This window comes from Hypomesus nipponensis, chromosome 26 (assembly GCF_054491055.1).
Source record: "Hypomesus nipponensis isolate SF chromosome 26, ASM5449105v1, whole genome shotgun sequence".
Lineage (NCBI taxonomy): Eukaryota > Metazoa > Chordata > Actinopteri > Osmeriformes > Osmeridae > Hypomesus > Hypomesus nipponensis.
Genome location: NC_140386.1, coordinates 10,819,071 through 10,837,275, shown reverse-complemented (window position 1 = coordinate 10,837,275; position 18,205 = coordinate 10,819,071). Strand labels below are relative to the sequence as shown.

Here is an 18,205-nt window from a genome sequence, read left to right as displayed (position 1 = left end):
TGGGAATATCATCTGCTCTCAGATTAGTATTGCGTTTTTCCTTGGCCGTTTCTTGACTAACTGTTTAATCTCCAAATGTGCCTCAGAGAATACATATTTCTCCCACTCGTTCAGCACAAAAACTACAGGGAGATTCAATGAAGCCTAACCCTGTTTACTTTTAATAAACGAAACAGTATGCTTCCCAATGGTGTGGTTTCTGTGGGGGAAAAGTGTACAAGAAGTGATTTAAATGTATTATTTGAGAGCTATTGTAATCTTCTTTCGATAGGTCAAAAAAAGATTACTAATGTCAGTTCCAGCTAACTTAAACAACCACTTTTCTGCTCTCCGTGTCAGTTGTGTAAGTTAGTAACCTTCCCTAGCGATTATGAACCACAGCAAACTGTTGTTTCAGAGCTTTATTAGAGATGTGTTTATTGCGGTAAATGCAATCTCGAGCCTATCAAGGTAACGTAAATGACAACAAGGCAGGTAGAGCTAACGCTAGCTAAAGATAACAGTGTATTACAGTGCTTACAAAGAAACAGTTGGATGTGATGGTCATGTAAATTAGTAGTGTAGGGGAATGGTGTGGGATCAGTGCAAGTGTAGAGTGAAGAGAATCATTACAAACTAAAAAGCAAACAGTGATGATGTTCCTACTGGTAATGGAGAGACCCTTGTTAGGGCACAGCTTATTAATTTAAGATCCGTATGTGTATTGTTTGCACCCTCCTGGCGCAGTGTGATGTTCTCCCCTTTCTTGAGCGATCATGCTGCCCAGGACTGGTGGGCGTGGTGTTGGTGGCTCGTCAGGGCTAATTGGACACAGCTGGACCCGGCGTGGCTTGAGGCTTCATGTAGGCTACCTTTTCCAGGGATGGGTGTGGAGATTCGACCTGAGCTACACCCCTCAAGAGGACAAAATCATATTGGAGTTCCTGGCCAACAACCGTGGGACTGAAGGCGGGGTTCACCCTACTTTCCTCGGGGAATGTCCTTGTACTTTACTGCAAGTCGCTCTCGATAAGATAAATGACTAAATGTAAGGGTGGATGAGCTCCAGAACGTGGTATAAAGAACATAAACCCGCATAAAGATAGCTATACCAACGTAAACTAAATCACCGCTCTAATGATTACTTTAACCCTCTCTACCCCGGTGCAATGACATCTCTACTGGCATCCCGATTGGTCCGATGATGCTGCCAAGAGTGTCCAACTGCAGGCCTGGGAGGTTGGATGGTTTCTCAGATGAATATAAACAATTAGGTTATTTTCAGATCCATACAGATCTCACTGTAGAATAGAGGTAATGGATACCAAACATTGTTTCTCCTAGTACACTTTTACGGCCAGCTTTGTGGAGGTATAATGAGACCCTGCGGGATCTGCTCTACGCGGGCAAGCCCAACAAGAGGCCGGAGCTTGAAATCCACAAGGTGACCACAAACAAGGCCACAAACAAGGTGACCAACCTCAGCTACCGGAAGGTCACCACCGAGGTTGAGGTATGCTTTGCCTCTTCCCACTCTAAAACACCAGCCTGGATGGTTCTCAAATGCATTGGTTGTGAACTAATTCAATATTACAGATGTTAACCATCTTTTCTTTGTTTTCTTCCTAGAGGACTACCAGTGGCTCCTCCGGGAGGGTGAAGAGAAGGAGCAGGCAGTGGCTACCCTCAGGGCTCAGAGAAGAGGAGCGAGTGGGCCCGGTTAAAGGCGGCCCGCGCCACCATCTGCCAAAGGACCGTCGCCGTCAGGAAGCCCCCCCCCCAGCCGCAGTGCCTCTGCACCCCCCAGCACCTCTGCTCTGGCCACACCATCGCCAGCCCCTCAGCCCACTGCTCCAATCAAGGGTCCGACGCCCTTCCACACAACTGCCTGCCTCTACTTTCCAATTGTCCTCCTTCACTTTAAAAAGAAAAAGATCAGCGGGTAATAGATTGTTGTCATGTAAACGTTATGTTTTGTATTAGCACAGTAGTTTTGTTTTTTTTTCTTCTTAGAATAAAACAAATTATTTTCACGTCTTCAAACTTATAGGATCTGTAATTGTTCCCCTGTAGCCAATACACCTCCTACCCATCCTCTCTCCTTAGCTTCCTTGACCCATTTCCATCATCACTCGCCTGGTAAAAAGTCTAAATCATGTATTTTGCAAAAAGAAAAAAAAACGATTGTTTAAGAAACCTATTTTACCTTTTTTTTGTGTGACAGAGCCAAGAAACCGGACCCCGTCTTCCAGGATCCAACGCTCACCAGGCTCATGACGCCACCAACAGGTGAGCATGTGTAGCCAATCATGTGTCTTGATCTGTCACAGCTGGTGTGTATTGAAGAGAATAGAATGAACATAGAATAAGTGTACTCAATCTGCTTTTGTCTTTTTAGCTGGACCATCAACAGTGGCAGAGGATGGGGTCAGTCTGTCGGCCATGTTGGAGACTGACCCCCCTCAAAAAAATGTAGAGGTCGTGTCCAGTGTAAATACTGAGAGCGCTGGTTCCACTCCTACTGTGTGGATTGGGAGAATAAGGAAGATGGGGACTTCTATTGTACATATTGTATTGAATACATCTTTAATGAATGTATTTGATTTGCTGTGTCTCATCATGCTTGGTTTCATGGAAACAAACAACCAAAATGATAAATGTATAAACTTAACCTAATATAAATAAATGGGCAAATGTATGACACCAAACACTACTTTTAGTAGCTATAGGCTAAGAGACCCAGTTTAAACAGAGGGCATCAATACACCAGGGTGGAGGGATGGAGCGGTTCGTTACTAGGCAATAATGAACACCTCATCCCTCTGGTATCTTTGTTTCATAGAGCAGAAAGACTGATCAGCTGTACATGTTGACTAACAAGAAATACAGGAAACAAGACAACCGGTGGATGACTAACCACCAGAATGCTGTAAGTACAATGCACTTCTGAGCCTTGGTTCTCTTTGATACTTTCTGTTTCAACTATTTGAAAATGAAAGCGTCTGCTGAATAACACGTGAATGTTCAGCATGTCAGGTACCTTCAGAGGCGGTTAGCTGCACCTCAGCATGTCAGGTACCTTTAGAGGCGGTTAGCTGCACCTCAGCATGTTGGGTACCTTCAGAGGCGGTTAGCTGCACCTCAGTCTTCAGCAGCACAGGGTCTCCCCACATGGACAGAGCACAAGACTTGGATTGCTTCTCACCACACCTGACCTGAACACACACACACACACACACACACCTGACCTGAACACACACACCTGACCTGAACACACACACACGCACCTGACCTGAACACACACACACACACACCTGACCTGAACACACACACACCTGACCTGAACACACACACACACACACCTGACCTGAACACACACACACACACCTGACCTGAACACACACACACCTGACCTGAACACACACACACATACCTGACCTGAACACACACACACACACCTGACCTGAACACACACACACACACCTGACCTGAACACACACACACACACCTGACCTGAACACACACACACACACCTGACCTGAACACACACACACCTGACCTGAACACACACACACACCTGACCTGAACACACACACACACCTGCTTGTGTCCAGCCAACTGTTGTGCGCTTCAAAAAGAAAACACATTCAACAACAAATGAGGTTGTGCTTGACGATGGGTGGACATGTGAGGTCTTCTGGAGATGGGTTGCTAGGAGACAGACCTTGATGGTGAAGATGAGGACCCTGCCCCTGGACCTCGCCACCTCGCCCCCTCCCCTGGACCTCTCCACCTCCACTCCCCTAGACCTCGCCACCTCCACTCCCCTGGACCTCGCCACCTCCACTCCACACTGTGTACACCTCCAACCAATCCTCCCTCCACAGCTTCCTTGACCAATTTCGTTCATCACCCGCCTGGTAAAAAGTCTAGATAATTAATTGAGAGTGCAACCACAAAAAAAGAAGCTGATTGTTACAAAACTTTTCAATTTTTTTGTGACAGAGCCAAGAAACCGGGCCCCGTCTTCCAGGAACCAGCACTCACCAGGCCCATGACGCCACACGGGTAAGCATGTGTGTGAACCCAGAGTAGCCAATCATGTGTCTTGATCTGTCACAGCTGGTGTGTATTGAAGAGAATAGAATGAACATAGAATAAGTGTACTCAATCTGCTTTTGTCTTTTTAGCTGGACCATCAACAGTGGCAGAGGATGGGGTCAGTCTGTCGGCCATGTTGGAGACTGACCCCCCTCAAAAAAATGTAGAGGTCGTGTCCAGTGTAAATACTGAGAGCGCTGGTTCCACTCCTACTGTGTGGATTGGGAGAATAAGGAAGATGGGGACTTCTATTGTACATATTGTATTGAATACATCTTTAATGAATGTATTTGATTTGCTGTGTCTCATCATGCTTGGTTTCATGGAAACAAACAACCAAAATGATAAATGTATAAACTTAACCTAATATAAATAAATGGGCAAATGTATGACACCAAACACTACTTTTAGTAGCTATAGGCTAAGAGACCCAGTTTAAACAGAGGGCATCAATACACCAGGGTGGAGGGATGGAGCGGTTCGTTACTAGGCAATAATGAACACCTCATCCCTCTGGTATCTTTGTTTCATAGAGCAGAAAGACTGATCAGCTGTACATGTTGACTAACAAGAAATACAGGAAACAAGACAACCGGTGGATGACTAACCACCAGAATGCTGTAAGTACAATGCACTTCTGAGCCTTGGTTCTCTTTGATACTTTCTGTTTCAACTATTTGAAAATGAAAGCGTCTGCTGAATAACACGTGAATGTTCAGCATGTCAGGTACCTTCAGAGGCGGTTAGCTGCACCTCAGCATGTCGGGTACCTTCAGAGGCGGTTAGCTGCACCTCAGCATGTCGGGTACCTTCAGAGGCGGTTAGCTGGCTTCGTCCTAGTGAGGAGAGTACGTGTCAAAGACCCTCTTGGCCATCACGTGTCCCTACGACGACAACAACCAAACTGACAAGAGACCAGAGCAGGAGAGTTTCTACTAAACCACACTGCCCCATACCCACACCACACAAAGGTTGTCGGGCATGGCTCATGTTGAACATGTAGGGGTCCGTCACCAGGGTTGACCTTTAAAGTTTTGGTTAAGTGTTTCTGTGAGGCGGCTTACGGTGGCTTGGTAGACGATGACGTGAATGTCCGTGCTCTGCTCCCCATGTTTAGTTTTTTCCTAATCCTGTCAGTGTTTAGCGGGAAGCTATGGTAGTTCTATTACAAGCCACACACAAGACAGGGAAAACGAAACCGAGGTGGGAAGACTTCTTTCTGTTTCCATACTTAAGAAAGGGTTGGGATTAGCGATGGACAAAATACAAAAGGCTAAACTGACTCAGCATTCCTGGTTGATGACATCTCCAACATATAAAGCCGAGCACTCAATGAAACTCAGTCAGACATTCTAACACCAGGAAGATATCGAAACAGACAACTGCCTAACTATGAGGTAAGTACGTTTCACTACTATTGCTAATTATTATAACCTTTATTTAACCAGAAAGACCTCTGGGATTAGAAATCTCTTTTATAGGAGTGTCCTTGTCAATCTGGGCAGTAGAATAAGTCAAAATAAACAGAATAAAAACAGACCTTTACAATACTAAAAACACTTACAAATCAGTTGACATTCATAACATTCTTTAAGATGGTTCACTTTGCCACAATCTGTAAAACACAAAAAGAAAATGTAGGCTACAGTATGTTAATATATCTAAATTGTCTTTCCAACCAGCACTCCTAAGACAGCCTTGAAATTGAAACTGGAAAAGCTGGAATGCCACTTCACGTGGGGAATAACCAGCAAATCAGAACTGCGTTGGATCAGAGATCACCTGGAAGACATCAAGACTGACGAGGGGTGCGTCTGGCTGGGTCACATCTACAACCTCCTGGGTTTCATACACTACAAACAGGGCTGTACTGATTCTGCCGTCCAGTATCTCAGTAAGGCAGGGGAGGCTTTTCTCCAAAACAACACGGTCTCAGAAGAGGGTCCATGGCTGTTGGTCAACTATGGAAACCTAGCCTGGATGAACCTCCATCTGGACAACCTGAAGGAGAGTCAGGACTACCTGGAGAAGGTGGAGGCTGTGATGAGGGATCACCCCTCTCCGTCCCAGGAGGATCCACTGCACCCTGAGGTGTACGCAGAGAAAGCCTGGACTCTCATGAAGTTTGGCCGGGCCGAAAGGACAAATGCAATAGAATGCTTCCAGAAGGCAATTGCAATGGAACCTGATAGAAAGGACTGGCAGACAAGCCTCGTTTTAGCCCTCCACGTAGCTCATGACAGGTGCACTCCAGAGATGGAAGCTGAGATTTTGGAGAAACTTAGAATGGCTAAGGAAGTTGATCAGGAGAATACATACCTTGCTGCTGTTTACTTACTAAGACTGGCTAAGAGGCAGCAAGTCAGTGAGGATGAGATACGAGCGCTAGCTCAGAGGATTTTGAAAAGGCCTGCCGGAGTTTACAGCGGTCTTAAGCCTTTACTAAAAGTCTATGGAAAATACTTAACACATGACGAAGCTATAGACCTGGTTCAGAAGGCCCTTAACAGAAATCCAGATGATCGCTGCTTGAAAGCCACCCTTGCGATAGTTTACAAGTACAAAATCCTTTCAAGGGAAGACATCCATTGTACACCGAGTTTCATTGACAGAAGCATCAGTCTGTTCCAGGAAGTGATCGCTCTTTACCCAGAATCCTGCCTGAAGGCCAAGTTGGACCTTGCAGGTATCTATGCTAAGTCAGGACGTGATGGAGCTGATGTGATATATGAGGAGTTACTGGGCAGACATGACCTAGGGCCTGCTGAGTTACAGATGCTGCACAACAAGTATGCCAAGTACCTGAATTATTATGTCTGTAGCCAAGACTGGCGAGACAGATCTATAAATCATCATATGAAGGTTGTAGAAATACAAAAGCAAAGCAGACATCGGAGCAAAAGTGTCAAGATTTTGAGTCGAATTGTGGAACGAGGACGAAACAACAGGTGTGCAAAAATAAAAGACTTTTTGGAGGAAAATTCAACCACGCTGTGAGGGATGAGAAGGAGGTCTTAGAAGTGTGCTTACCTACAATAATTTTCAAGACCACTATTGTTTCATTTGACAAGTGATCTTCTTCATTATTATTCATTATTATAAAATTTAAAAAAAGTTTGTGTATTTCTGATGATTAAAAACATAACAGACCAATAATTACGTGTTTTAAGTATTTACAACAAGGCGGGGTTCTTTATTTGTATAAATGTGATATTGACAAACCTTAGTGCCAACATTCATACCAGTTACACGTTTAACCCCACCAAACAAAACATGGCAATGCTCATACTGTAGAAGTGTAGGTGCAGAATCTAGGTGTCCATGGCAACCTCTCCTTTGTCTTCTAAATGCTTTCATTGCAGCACTGTGGTAGACAGTATGGAGCTGAATGACAGTTTTTTTTCTGCGATATTTATTGGATGGATGGTTCTAAAATAACCAACAAATTGAAAAATAAAACAATTAACTTAGCATAAGACATTCATGACACAACTGGGCTTGTAAAGGTAAAAAAAAAAACAAAGCCTTTCAAAAAATCTAGGGCTACAAAACTAAACAAATCACTCATTTCCTCTCCGGCTCTTCTTGTTTCTCTTTTTGGAACTCCTTGGACAAAAGAAAAACATCTCTGTGATATTCTGTCATTCACCAACACATACTAATGAAAGCTATAAAACTATTGAGGCAGCGATTTTCAACATCCAGTCCTTCCAACTCTTACCTCTCTGGGGATTTGGAGTGGCTGCGATGCCTGTGACTTCTGTGATGGCCTGGTGCAAAACAGAAAGAGTTCCAAGTCAGCTTAAGGTGTACGCATTTGGCACACAAAAGAGACAAGACAAACAAGGGATAACATTTCCTTAGAATGCTGTGTGGCCGGTCACAGGTCGCTATGGCATCGGTTGCTAAGTCACCTGGGGACTTGGACCGGTGGCGTCGCTCCCTGGACCTGGTGCGATGGCGACGGGGGCTTTTACTGCGGTGACGCTCTCGCCTGGGGGACGGGCTGTCACAAACGCAACGACACATTTAGAAAGCCCCTTAGCCAAAAACGTAAAGACAAGTAAATAACAAAACTTAGCTTCGCAATGCTTTTGTTCTGCGAGTTAGCCTAGCTTTCGGCACGACCGGATTTTCAACAAGGATGGAATACAAGGCAGGAAACAAACCATACCTTCGTCTCTTAGGAGATCTGCTCCTCCTGTTCAAAAGCAAATAAAACATGACGATTAGCGCCACAGACAAGATTAAAAATCTCGACAGTTGACTAGGATGGATGTGAGGGAGGCGAGGTGTTTACCTTCGGGGCGAACGACTGCGCCTGTAGCGGGGAGAAGGAGAGCGGCGCGGTCTGTCGTTGTCACGGTAACTGCGCCTGTGCGGCTCCGGGGTCTGAACTCTCTCTGGCTGTGGGGGGGACGCACGGTGAACCGGACAAACACACGCTCAGTACGGACCGGGGCGGTTCCGTTTCCCAAACTCCACCACATCAAAAAGCCACTGTGCCGTCCACTGCGGCATGTTTCCAAAACCCCCCCAAATTACCTTCTCCTCCTCCTCGTCTTCCTCTTCGCTGGTCTCCACCTCGTCCAAGTCTTCCTCCAGGGCACTAATGCGTGTGTCTAACAGCTCAGCCTCCTCCAGAACCTGCCTCTTCTGTTGTAAACACAAACACATGGATTATATTTTTGCCAGCTGGTTAGTAGTCACGCTCGTCACGGTCAGAGGGCCGGAGTCGGGTCAAGATTGGGCGACGTGATTACAGCTCTTATGCTGTGTTCTCACCAAATGCAAAGCGAATGATTAATTAAGCAAACACAGCATTACACACACACACACACACACAAGCACTGTAGCCTGTGTCTGTGAATCATCTGTGAAATTATAAAACGTGGGTCTGACTTGCCTGTAGCCTTGGAAGGATGATGTCACACATTCTCTCAGCGTGGAGAAGCTCATCAATAAACTCATCAACATGCATCAGCTCAAATTCTGAAACAAAACAACAGTTACAATGATTCCAACAAAATGATTAATGCACTGTTTGGGTCACACTTAAGGGATCTGTTACGGAAGCAAATCAGTGACTGGTTTGACCATTTGAATTTGAGCCACTTGAATTTCGGGTTCAGATTTTGTATTGTATTATTACATTGAAATTCACATTTCAATTTTAAAGAGGTGAATTGAAAACGACAAAATTTGGTGGTGTTTAAATATTAAGTATTCAGTGCCTTTTAAAATTCAAAACATGATGTCACTGTTTTGCTTCCATAATCTGTTGCTTAGACCTGGCAGAGTTGGCATCGCACATTGTTAATGGAGAGAGGTTTAGAAGATTTACATAATCTTGAAATACATTGACTTTACCTCCATTACGGTTTTGACTTTTGATCTTCCTGTAGTCGTTGTACAGTGGTTCCAGGTACTTGTAGCAGTCAACTGATGTGCCGGTCAACCTCATGTACATAGCTCCAAGCAAACGGACATACCTTATACAAAAAATGACAAAGTTTGTAACAGCGTTGAATGCGTACTCTGATGGCATAATTAATGACACGAAAGAAGTGTTCGTTATGCCCCCCACGTTTCTCAAAGGTAGGGGGGATTTCATTAGCCGTTGATAACTTACTTGAAATCCTCGTTCTTAATGAATTCTACGATGATGTCTTTTTCTGGTTGAATCTGCAGCATTTTGAGCGTGAGACACAGGAACGGTGTTGGTTTGATATTTCCTCCGTACACTCCACCGACGAACTTCAGCTCCATGGCTTTATCAACAACGAGCTCAGCTGTGTTGCAAGAACAGTCGGAACAGAGATGGGCAAAGTGAAAAAAAATGCCATCATTAAGATATTTAACATTAAAGGCTGTGCACACGTGAAAAGAAAATAGATAATCTTGAGCTTGCTAGTGCTGTAGCCAGTATAGCTAGCTAGCCAACCGTGATAGAACCATTGATTCGTTATCACACAAGTTGCCTACTCCTCGGCTAGGTAGCTACAGTTAGCTGGTAGATGTACGCAAGCAGTTTCTTACCCGTAAGTCCAAAGCATTCTTCCTTCCAATATTTAGATTCATAGATTCGAGTTCTTATAATTTTCTCTACCAGATACTGTGGATTTGTTCCATGAATACTGTTTGCATCTTTAACAGTTCTATTTGCCATTTTATGAAATCAAGATACAAAATAAAAGTGTGTTAGCTTCGAAACCAGCAAAAATCTTCCGAGTCAGGGTAAGTCGCTTCCGGTGCAAATGTCTGCTGCTGTGATTGGCTGGTACTTCAATGACGTGAAAAAACGCAAGATTCGCGCGAAACTACTTGCCAGCCCATTCAACCAACACAGGAGGTATTCTTAGAACAGGGACATAATTTCACGATATTTAGATTATTAAATACATATTGTCGTCGCCCTTTAGATTTGTATTTGAATCTGCTCAAATTGAATAAACTAACTTGTTTGATTCATACCGATCGACTGGCTGGACTGTGAATACTTCAGAGTCGTGCCTTATTGTGAGTAGACAAAAAAAAAAATCAATCAGAAAGTGGCAAATATTTACACGAAATATAGCCACATATTGTAAATGTATGATTTGGTTTTGTGAGTCGAGCTACTGCAGATAGTTGCCAAGCAAACTATCTTGATGTGGTGGATAAACACGTATCTACGAATCTGGCTAGCCGTAGTTGGCTAACAAGTCAGTGTCATATTTACTTAACTGGCTCAGCTAACGTCAAACTTTTCGTTACAGCTCTGAAAGTATGGCCCGCTACTTTACAAGACTGCGAGTGAGGCGAGTCTACAAATGGAGAGGAACCCCTATAAGCTTCGACAGGAAACTCAAGACATTCAGTTATGAGTATGTTTTCTAAATTCAATATTCCACCAACAAAATGGATGGTCACATTACTGACTTCTACATTTAGTCATTTAGCAGACACCCTTATCCAGAGCGACTTCTAATGGATCTCTGCTTTTTTCTTTGAAGCTCTTTGGACATTAGTGTCGAGGGACTGTCTGGTTCCACGGTCATAAACACCGGTCAGTATATCCTCATCGAGGGAGAGGACGAGGACAACCCGTATGTGGCCAAAGTCACGAAGCTTTTCGGAGACGGTGAGTCCCACGATCTCTCCGTTTCAGTCAGTTCACGTTTTAATTCTCCAACTGTCAAACTGCACTCGTCAACGACTTATAGAATTTGTATTTAGCCTGCGCGGTTCTTTTGTGTTTCCCAGAGAGTCAGAAACAGAAGAAAGCTTTGGTGCAGTGGTTTGTGCGTGTCTCTGAGGTGCCTCCAAGCAAGATGAAGCAGATGGGGAGAGACCCCCACCCGCAGGAGGTTTTCTACTACCTAACTCGCGCATGTGACAACGAGATCAACGCTGAGTCTATTCTCAGCACTGTGCAGGTGAGTGACGATCCACCTGGGAAATACCTACTTGTTAAACACTTAAAATGTCCGCTTTCGTAATCATTCACCTGTAAACATAATTTTTGGATACGTGACTTTTGTCATGGATTGCTTGACTCAGTTCAAGGGCTGAGCCAAGGTAGATAAGCAGTGTCAACTGACTTTAAATTAAGAGCTTTCCTCACGTTTTTGTCAGAGTTTTTAGGAATTCCACGCCCTCATAACAGCCTGGGCTTTGTCCTCAGGTTAAACACCTCCTCCCAGACGCTCCCTTCCCGGAGTCCCAAGCCAAGGACACTCTCTACGTCAAGCTCTCCTGGGACACCAAAACCTTCAAGGTCCTGGACCCTGCACTGATGCAGGAGACCCCCCCGTCGCCCCCACCGTCGCCCCCACCGCGCCGCAAGCCCTCCCTGCCGCCCTCCCCCCCTTCCTCCCCGCACGCGGCCACGCCGGCGGCCCGTGGGCCGGAGCGCCGGGCGCTGCCCACGCCGGACCCCGCGGTGATGCGCAGAGCGGGGAGCGCCAGCGCGGGCAAACGGGGTTTCGTCGAGGCCGAGTCAGTCCACTCGACGTCCAAGCTGTCCGCCTCAAAGAGCCTGAGTGCCCGGAGGAGGGGCAGCGTTTCTGGAACGCCCGGTGTGCGCAAGAAACTACAGCTCAACAGTGAGTGTCGTCACACCAGGAAACCTGACTTCATACATTTTGAGTTGTCGTAATAGATTTTCACTGTTTTGGAAAAGATCGTTCCAAATCCAAGGTTCCCCCCCCCCCCCTCATCAGTTGTGTATGTGTATGTATGTAGCTAGCGTGTAGCTGAATACGTGTTTGGCGTGTGCTGCACGGTGTCATCCTCAGATCCAGGGGCGACCCTCACCACAGAAGACATGCTGGGGAAGTACCTGGGAGAGGAGCTGGAGAGTGAGATACTGCTGGCCCAGAGGCTGTCCTCATCCCCCTCCAGTACCATGGCTCAGTCCTACAGCCTGTGTCCCAGGAAGGCTGCTGGCCTGGGCCCTGGCTGTCAGGACACCCCCCCTCTGAAGGCCTCAGTGAGTCTGGAGAGGCTGTCCCCTGTGGCTGTTGGGGAACAGGCCTCAGACAGGTAGGCCTGGGGGGCTTCCTGCACCACACTTCACCTGCTGCTTACATCACAGGAACATTGATCTTAAGAGATCAAATACGGTGAAATAATAATGTTATGGTGCCCGACGCGGAGATCAGTAGGATGTTTGAATGTCTTCCACCTTGCCAGCTGTTCTCCTTTAAAGTGTTTGAGGCTGTGTAACCAGAGGGCCCTCCCACTCCCTCAGCAGGGACTGCCTGGGTGTCAGGCCCCTATCTGAGGAGGAGGAGGAGGAGGTCTTTGAGGGGTCGGCTACATGCCTGACCCCCCGGGTGAGACGGGCCACCCCCAGAAGGATCCCCATCGCTGGGGGGCGGAAGTGAGTCAAACCCCCCTGGTCACAGGGACTGGATCACGGGTGTGGTGCTGGCTGGGGGGGGGGGGTCAGGGGTGTGGTGCTGGCTGTGGGCCCCTGGGGGGGGGGGTCAGGGGTGTGGTGCTGGCTGTGGGCCCCTGGGGGGGGGGGGTCAGGGGTGTGGTGCTGGCTGTGGGCCCCTGGGGGGGGGGATCAGGGGTGTGGTGCTGGCTGTGGGCCCCTGGGGGGGGGGGATCAGGGGTGTGGTGCTGGCTGTGGGCCCCTGGGGGGGGGGGGGGTCAGGGGTGTGGTGCTGGCTGTGGGCCCCTGGGGGGGGGGTCAGGGGTGTGGTGCTGGCTGTGGGCCCCTGGGGGGGGGGTTAGGGTGTGGTGCTGGCTGTGGGCCCCTGAGGGGGGGTCAGGGGTGTGGTGCTGGCTGTGGGCCCCTGGGGGGGGGGTTAGGGTGTGGTGCTGGCTGTGGGCCCCTGAGGGGGGGTCAGGGGTGTGGTGCTGGCTGTGGGCCCCTGGGGGGGGTCAGGGGTGTGGTGCTGGCTGTGGGCCCCTGGGGGGGGGGGGGGGGTCAGGGGTGTGGTGCTGGCTGTGGGCCCCTGGGGGAAGGGGGGGGGTCAGGGGTGTGGTGCTGGCTGTGGGCCCCTGGGGGAAGGGGGGGGGTCAGGGGTGTGGTGCTGGCTGTGGGCCCCTGGGGGGGGGGGGGTCAGGGGTGTGGTGCTGGCTGTGGGCCCCTGGGGGGGGTCAGGGGAGCACATGGTGGAGGCTTGTTTGGGATCTTGCTGACCCCCTTTGACTTTGATATTATCGTGACAAGAAAGATGACAAGGAAACTATTCAGGTGTTTTGAATGGAGCACACTATGCTGACCCACACTCGCATCAATAGAGGCGAGCAAAACTGAGTTACATCACATGTGAAAAGGGATTAATAATGTATCGCGTTAAGATGCATAATCCAATAAAACATTGAATTTCTCTTGACCTCTAGATCATGTAAAAGCTTTGACCTTGTGTGTGGTCCATCTCCTCTCAGAGCTACCACCCCTTCCAGGAGGAAGGACACATCCAGGACGACGAGGGAGCGGGCTCTGGCTGTTCTGTGAGTACTTCAACCACACTGTTGGCCAGTTCAGCCGGTATCTTTCAGCCTATCGGTGTCAGGTCTGGTATCTTTCAGCCTATCGTGTCAGGTCTGGTGGACCTTCATGTCGCTGCGTGCTCATTGTGGTCCTCTGCTCTCAGGGAGGAAGTGGAAATGGAGGACTCGCCCCTGGCCAGCCCGATTGCCATGACGCCTCGCTCCAAGAGGAAGTCCGCCCTACTGGTGTCCTCGCGAATCCGGAGACAGCTGTGAGTAGTAGAGTCACCACGGTGACCCGGAGAGCTGTTGTTTTCTAATCTTATTCACCTGATTATCCCATCTGATGGAATTATGTTTTTGTCTTGTTTCAGGAATCTGTTGAGTAACGAACAGGATGTGACCTCGGACGGCGATGACGGGGACGATGACTGCTTCCTGCCCTCGAAGAAGGCTCTGCAGAGCAGCAGCGAGGATGAGGAGCAGGAGGAGGAAAGCGACGAAGAGATCTTGGTGAGGAAGAGCAAGCGTGTGGTGGGATGTCGGACCCCCCGCTCCACCCAGAAGAGCCGGGCTCCAGCGAGGACCCCCCGCAAGACCCCCAGTAAAAAGGTACGGTAGTCCTGGGAGATGCCTGATGAATATTGACACTTTCCACACACCCTTGGAAGTCTGGTCGGTCATGGAATGTCGTGTTCCTCTCCAGAGCACCCCTGGAACACCACGCACACCACGCCACGCCACGCCCAGTATCCCCAGCCGGACCCTTCCTGCTCAGCAGCCTGGGAATGTTCTAGAGGAAGCCAGAGCACGGTGAGAGAGTCACTCGGATTGAAAACTTTAATGGGGGTTTAGCTATGAACTGCCTCCTATCGATTCAGTGTAATGACCTATTGATGACATACAGTGTGTGTGTGTGTGTGTGTGTAGGCTCCATGTGTCGTCCGTGCCAGAGTCCCTCCCCTGTCGGGAGCAGGAGTTCCAGGACATCTACAGCTTTGTGGAGAGCAAGATCATGGATGGCACTGGAGGGTAAGCTGCAGGGAGGACCGCATGAGTCTGGGTTCAAAACACACAACAACCCGGAAACCACTATGAGCAGGTTGTGCAAAGCTGCTTTCCCATGGAACGATCCGGCGTCCGTCGGTAAAGCAGCAGAGTGCGGCCCTCAGGTCTCAGTGTGTGTCCTCTGTGTCTCTCTCAGGTCTCAGTGTGTGTGCTCTGCGTCTCTCAGGTGCATGTACATCTCCGGTGTTCCCGGCACGGGGAAGACGGCCACGGTGCACGAGGTGGTGCGCTGCCTGCAGCACGCCGCCCACACGGACGAGATCCCCCCCTTCCGCTTCGTGGAGATCAACGGGATGAAGATGACCGACCCTCACCAAGCCTACGTCCAGATCCTGCAGGTACACACACACACACACACACACACACACACACAGAGCAACCCCTCCACCTCACACCTGTGTGTAGACACAGCAGGTTGGTGCCCCCCCAGCAGGCAGGGTAAGACTTCCCTCCCCATGATGCCGTGGCACGTTCTGCATGCCTGACCACAACCTCCTCTCCTCCTCCAGGAACTGACCGGCCAGAAGGCCACCGCCGACCACGCTGCCTCCCTATTGGAGAAGAGGTTCAGTAACCCCGCCCCCAAGAAGGAGACCACCGTGCTATTGGTGGATGAGGTAATAGCCCCCCCCCCCCCATTAACCATGTATCGCAATGTGGTACCATATAACAATGGATATGAAGTCAATAAAAAAAAAAAAAAATTCCAACGTGTTCCCCTGCTCTACAGCTGGATCTTCTGTGGACCAGGAAGCAGAATGTCATGTACAACCTGTTTGATTGGCCGACCAGGCGCCACGCTCGATTGGTTGTGCTGACCATCGCCAACACCATGGACCTCCCTGAGCGGATCATGATCAACCGAGTGGCCAGCAGACTGGTGAGGCTCCTCCCGGCCACACGGGGGCAGCGGTGTGTTGGCACAACCAGATGACTCTGCACTTTCATGTTCCACTCTTATACAAAGGCAACCCTTGGTGGGTATGTGTGTGCCAATGTGTTAGTGGATTGATTGAGAGGGCTGAACTTGGTCACCTGGTTCTGGATAATCACAGTTGCGTATCACTTACAAGGACACCACTAAGATGAATACACGTTCTCTCTCCCTCTCCCTCTCTCTCCCTCTCCCTCTCTCCAGGGCCTGACCCGCATGTCCTTCCAGCCGTACAGCTTCAAGCAGCTGCAGCAGATCATCACGTCCAGGCTGAACAAGGTGAAAGCGTTTGAGGAGGATGCCCTCCAGCTGGTCTCCAGGAAGGTCAGACTTTTGGGGGGAAGAGGGGGGGGGGTCAAACGCCTAACCTCACCACAGTTTACACACACAGGGACAATAAAGTTGGTCAAGTCAGCACCAGACCACCTCCCTCTGCTTTCCCTGCTGTTCTTAAACCAGCTGTGTGGGTAGACGACAGGATGAGGCAGCGTGCCAGGGATGTTGTCCTCGGAGGTCTGACCGCTGTTCCCCCTCCGTCCTGCAGGTGGCAGCACTGTCCGGAGACGCCCGGCGCTGCCTGGACATCTGCCGCCGCGCCACCGAGATCTGTGAACACTCGGCCCCCAGCGACGGCCCCACGGGATTGGTGGCCATGAGTCATGTGATGGAGACTCTCGACGAGATGTTCTCGTCTGCCTACGTCACAGCCATCAGGTGTGAGGTCTCCCATTGGTCCGTCGAGCTGTCACTCAGTGTGAGCCGGAGAATTTGAATCTGGGGTTCGGGAGATGAAATGATCCAGTTTGCCTGCGTCTATCCTACTCGGGTGCCAGGCACTGCTTTTGTGCCCTTGAGAAAGCCTCTTAGCCCCGTGAAATACGACCCTATGTTGGCAGCGTTTCTATGGAGGTTTCTAGAAGGTTGTGTTGTGGACTGACGGTTCTGTGTGGCGTTGCAGGTGTGCGTCGGTTCAGGAACAGCTCTTCCTGAGAGCGATCATTGCCGAGTTCCGCAGGCTGGGTTTGGAAGAGGCTACCTTTCAGCAGGTAGGGGATCCTAGTCTGCTCTAGTTCAGATGTTCCTCTGTTTACATGACGAGTGTCTGTGGCAGTCTTTTCTAGTTTAGCTGTACAGCTGTTTACTCTCCCTCCCTCCCTCCCCCCCAGGTGTTTGTGCAACACCAGGCTCTGTGCCGGGTGGAGGGCCTCCAGCCGGGCAGTGTGTCTGAGGGCCTGGCCGCGTGCCGCCGTCTGGGAGCTTGCCGTCTGCTCCTGCTGGAGCCCAGCCGTCTGGACGTCCTGCAGCGCGTCCGGCTCAACGTCAGCCAGGACGACGTGCTCTACGCCCTCAAGGCTGACTGAGGGGCGGGGGTGGTGGTGGCAGGGTGTGAGTGTGTGTGTGTGTGTGTGTGTGGAGCCTGGTGCAGCAAAGGTAGAACCATTTTAAAGAAGCTCTTTATTATAGTTTTAAATAATCTCCCATTTAAAACATTTTAATTTGTACAATTTCAACAGGAAACCTGAGCACATAACTTTTCTATCAATGTAGTAATTCAACAGATCATGTTTCATGTATTCAGATTTGTTTAATCTTTGCAATTCATTGTTTGTTGGTTGGTTGAAAGTCATTAAAAGGATATTTATAACTAGTTTTAATTCCTTACATTGGTGGGAGAGTTAAAATAAATGTTTTGTTTTATCGTTGACATGCATCATTTTTGTATCTGAATATGACTGTAATAAAGATATTAAACATTACAAAACAATATGCTACATTTGTCAAAGCCTCAGTGGTCTTTAACCCTGGTCCAAAGGGCCCGCTGTCCTGTGTTCAATGAGTCACTGCTCCAACACAGCTGATTCAGATTAATATTAGCTTGACGATCATCCAATCATTAAAATCAGGTGTGTTGGAGCAGGGACAAAGCTAAACATACCGAACAGATGGCCCTGAGAACTTAAGGTAAAAGACCACAGTCCTTAATGACAATACACAAATTATTTACAGGCGAAATAAAAAATAATAATAATAAAAGAATAGCAATACACAGGTACAGTATATATTCCAGAAAGATCTTCCTAACTCATGTAGACCGATTGTTGGTTACCATAAGCTCATCTTCACATTGACATCTATGGAGAATGAAGCATCATGACCCTAAAAGGAAGGCGCGTAATCACCCATAGTCACACA

At 48.6% G+C, this 18,205-nt stretch overlaps 3 protein-coding genes across 6 annotated transcripts; 2 read left to right on the top strand and 1 right to left on the bottom strand.

The window, feature by feature from the left end:
- The first annotated feature begins 847 nt into the window (after positions 1 to 847).
- Positions 848 to 7,236, top strand: LOC146221445 (interferon-induced protein with tetratricopeptide repeats 2-like). The gene is made up of 10 exons (XM_084693046.1): positions 848 to 1,027; positions 1,195 to 1,218; positions 1,324 to 1,492; positions 1,609 to 1,921; positions 2,204 to 2,268; positions 2,378 to 2,908; positions 3,985 to 4,047; positions 4,170 to 4,700; positions 5,317 to 5,477; positions 5,763 to 7,236. The coding sequence occupies exons 9-10, from the start codon at positions 5,473 to 5,475 to the stop codon at positions 7,075 to 7,077; spliced, it is 1,320 nt and encodes a 439-aa protein (XP_084549172.1). The 5' UTR covers positions 848 to 1,027; positions 1,195 to 1,218; positions 1,324 to 1,492; positions 1,609 to 1,921; positions 2,204 to 2,268; positions 2,378 to 2,908; positions 3,985 to 4,047; positions 4,170 to 4,700; positions 5,317 to 5,472; the 3' UTR covers positions 7,078 to 7,236.
- On the bottom strand, positions 7,237 to 10,318 carry prpf38a (pre-mRNA processing factor 38A). Its single transcript, XM_084693047.1, has 10 exons — positions 10,120 to 10,318; positions 9,713 to 9,872; positions 9,451 to 9,572; positions 8,987 to 9,072; positions 8,626 to 8,736; positions 8,381 to 8,487; positions 8,255 to 8,281; positions 7,995 to 8,086; positions 7,802 to 7,850; positions 7,237 to 7,686 (listed from the first exon to the last, which is right to left on the bottom strand). Exons 1-10 carry the CDS (start codon positions 10,247 to 10,249, stop codon positions 7,641 to 7,643), a joined length of 930 nt encoding a protein of 309 aa, XP_084549173.1. The 5' UTR covers positions 10,250 to 10,318; the 3' UTR covers positions 7,237 to 7,640.
- A 45-nt stretch (positions 10,319 to 10,363) lies between these two features.
- Positions 10,364 to 17,657, top strand: orc1 (origin recognition complex, subunit 1). Of its 4 annotated transcripts, XM_084693151.1 has the most exons (20): positions 10,364 to 10,432; positions 10,586 to 10,599; positions 10,839 to 10,946; positions 11,076 to 11,203; positions 11,326 to 11,498; positions 11,747 to 12,167; positions 12,360 to 12,606; positions 12,815 to 12,946; positions 13,966 to 14,031; positions 14,175 to 14,282; positions 14,385 to 14,622; positions 14,717 to 14,823; positions 14,941 to 15,042; positions 15,245 to 15,416; positions 15,588 to 15,695; positions 15,809 to 15,958; positions 16,217 to 16,336; positions 16,557 to 16,726; positions 16,971 to 17,058; positions 17,179 to 17,657. In XM_084693151.1, the coding sequence occupies exons 3-20, from the start codon at positions 10,849 to 10,851 to the stop codon at positions 17,371 to 17,373; spliced, it is 2,823 nt and encodes a 940-aa protein (XP_084549277.1). In that variant the 5' UTR covers positions 10,364 to 10,432; positions 10,586 to 10,599; positions 10,839 to 10,848; the 3' UTR covers positions 17,374 to 17,657. The 4 variants fall into 4 exon arrangements, with proteins under 4 accessions (XP_084549277.1, XP_084549278.1, XP_084549276.1 ...); XM_084693152.1 differs by having other exon boundaries at positions 10,382 to 10,599; positions 12,818 to 12,946; XM_084693150.1 differs by having other exon boundaries at positions 10,382 to 10,599.
- Positions 17,658 to 18,205: the final 548 nt, after the last annotated feature.

Excerpts from the sequence above, each read along its gene's own strand:
- prpf38a (XM_084693047.1), bottom strand. The coding sequence starts at position 10,249 with ATGGCAAATAGAACTGTTAAAGATGCAAACAGTATTCATGGAACAAAT. Across the intron at positions 8,488-8,625 it reads AAGACGAGGAGGAGGAGAAG|CCAGAGAGAGTTCAGACCCC; the intron begins GTAATTTGGGGG and ends TCCCCCCCACAG. Across the intron at positions 7,687-7,801 it reads CACTCCAAATCCCCAGAGAG|GAGTTCCAAAAAGAGAAACA; the intron begins GTAAGAGTTGGA and ends CTTTTGTCCAAG.
- orc1 (XM_084693151.1), top strand. The coding sequence starts at position 10,849 with ATGGCCCGCTACTTTACAAGACTGCGAGTGAGGCGAGTCTACAAATGG. Across the intron at positions 10,947-11,075 it reads CTCAAGACATTCAGTTATGA|CTCTTTGGACATTAGTGTCG; the intron begins GTATGTTTTCTA and ends TTTTCTTTGAAG. Across the intron at positions 14,283-14,384 it reads TCGCGAATCCGGAGACAGCT|GAATCTGTTGAGTAACGAAC; the intron begins GTGAGTAGTAGA and ends GTCTTGTTTCAG.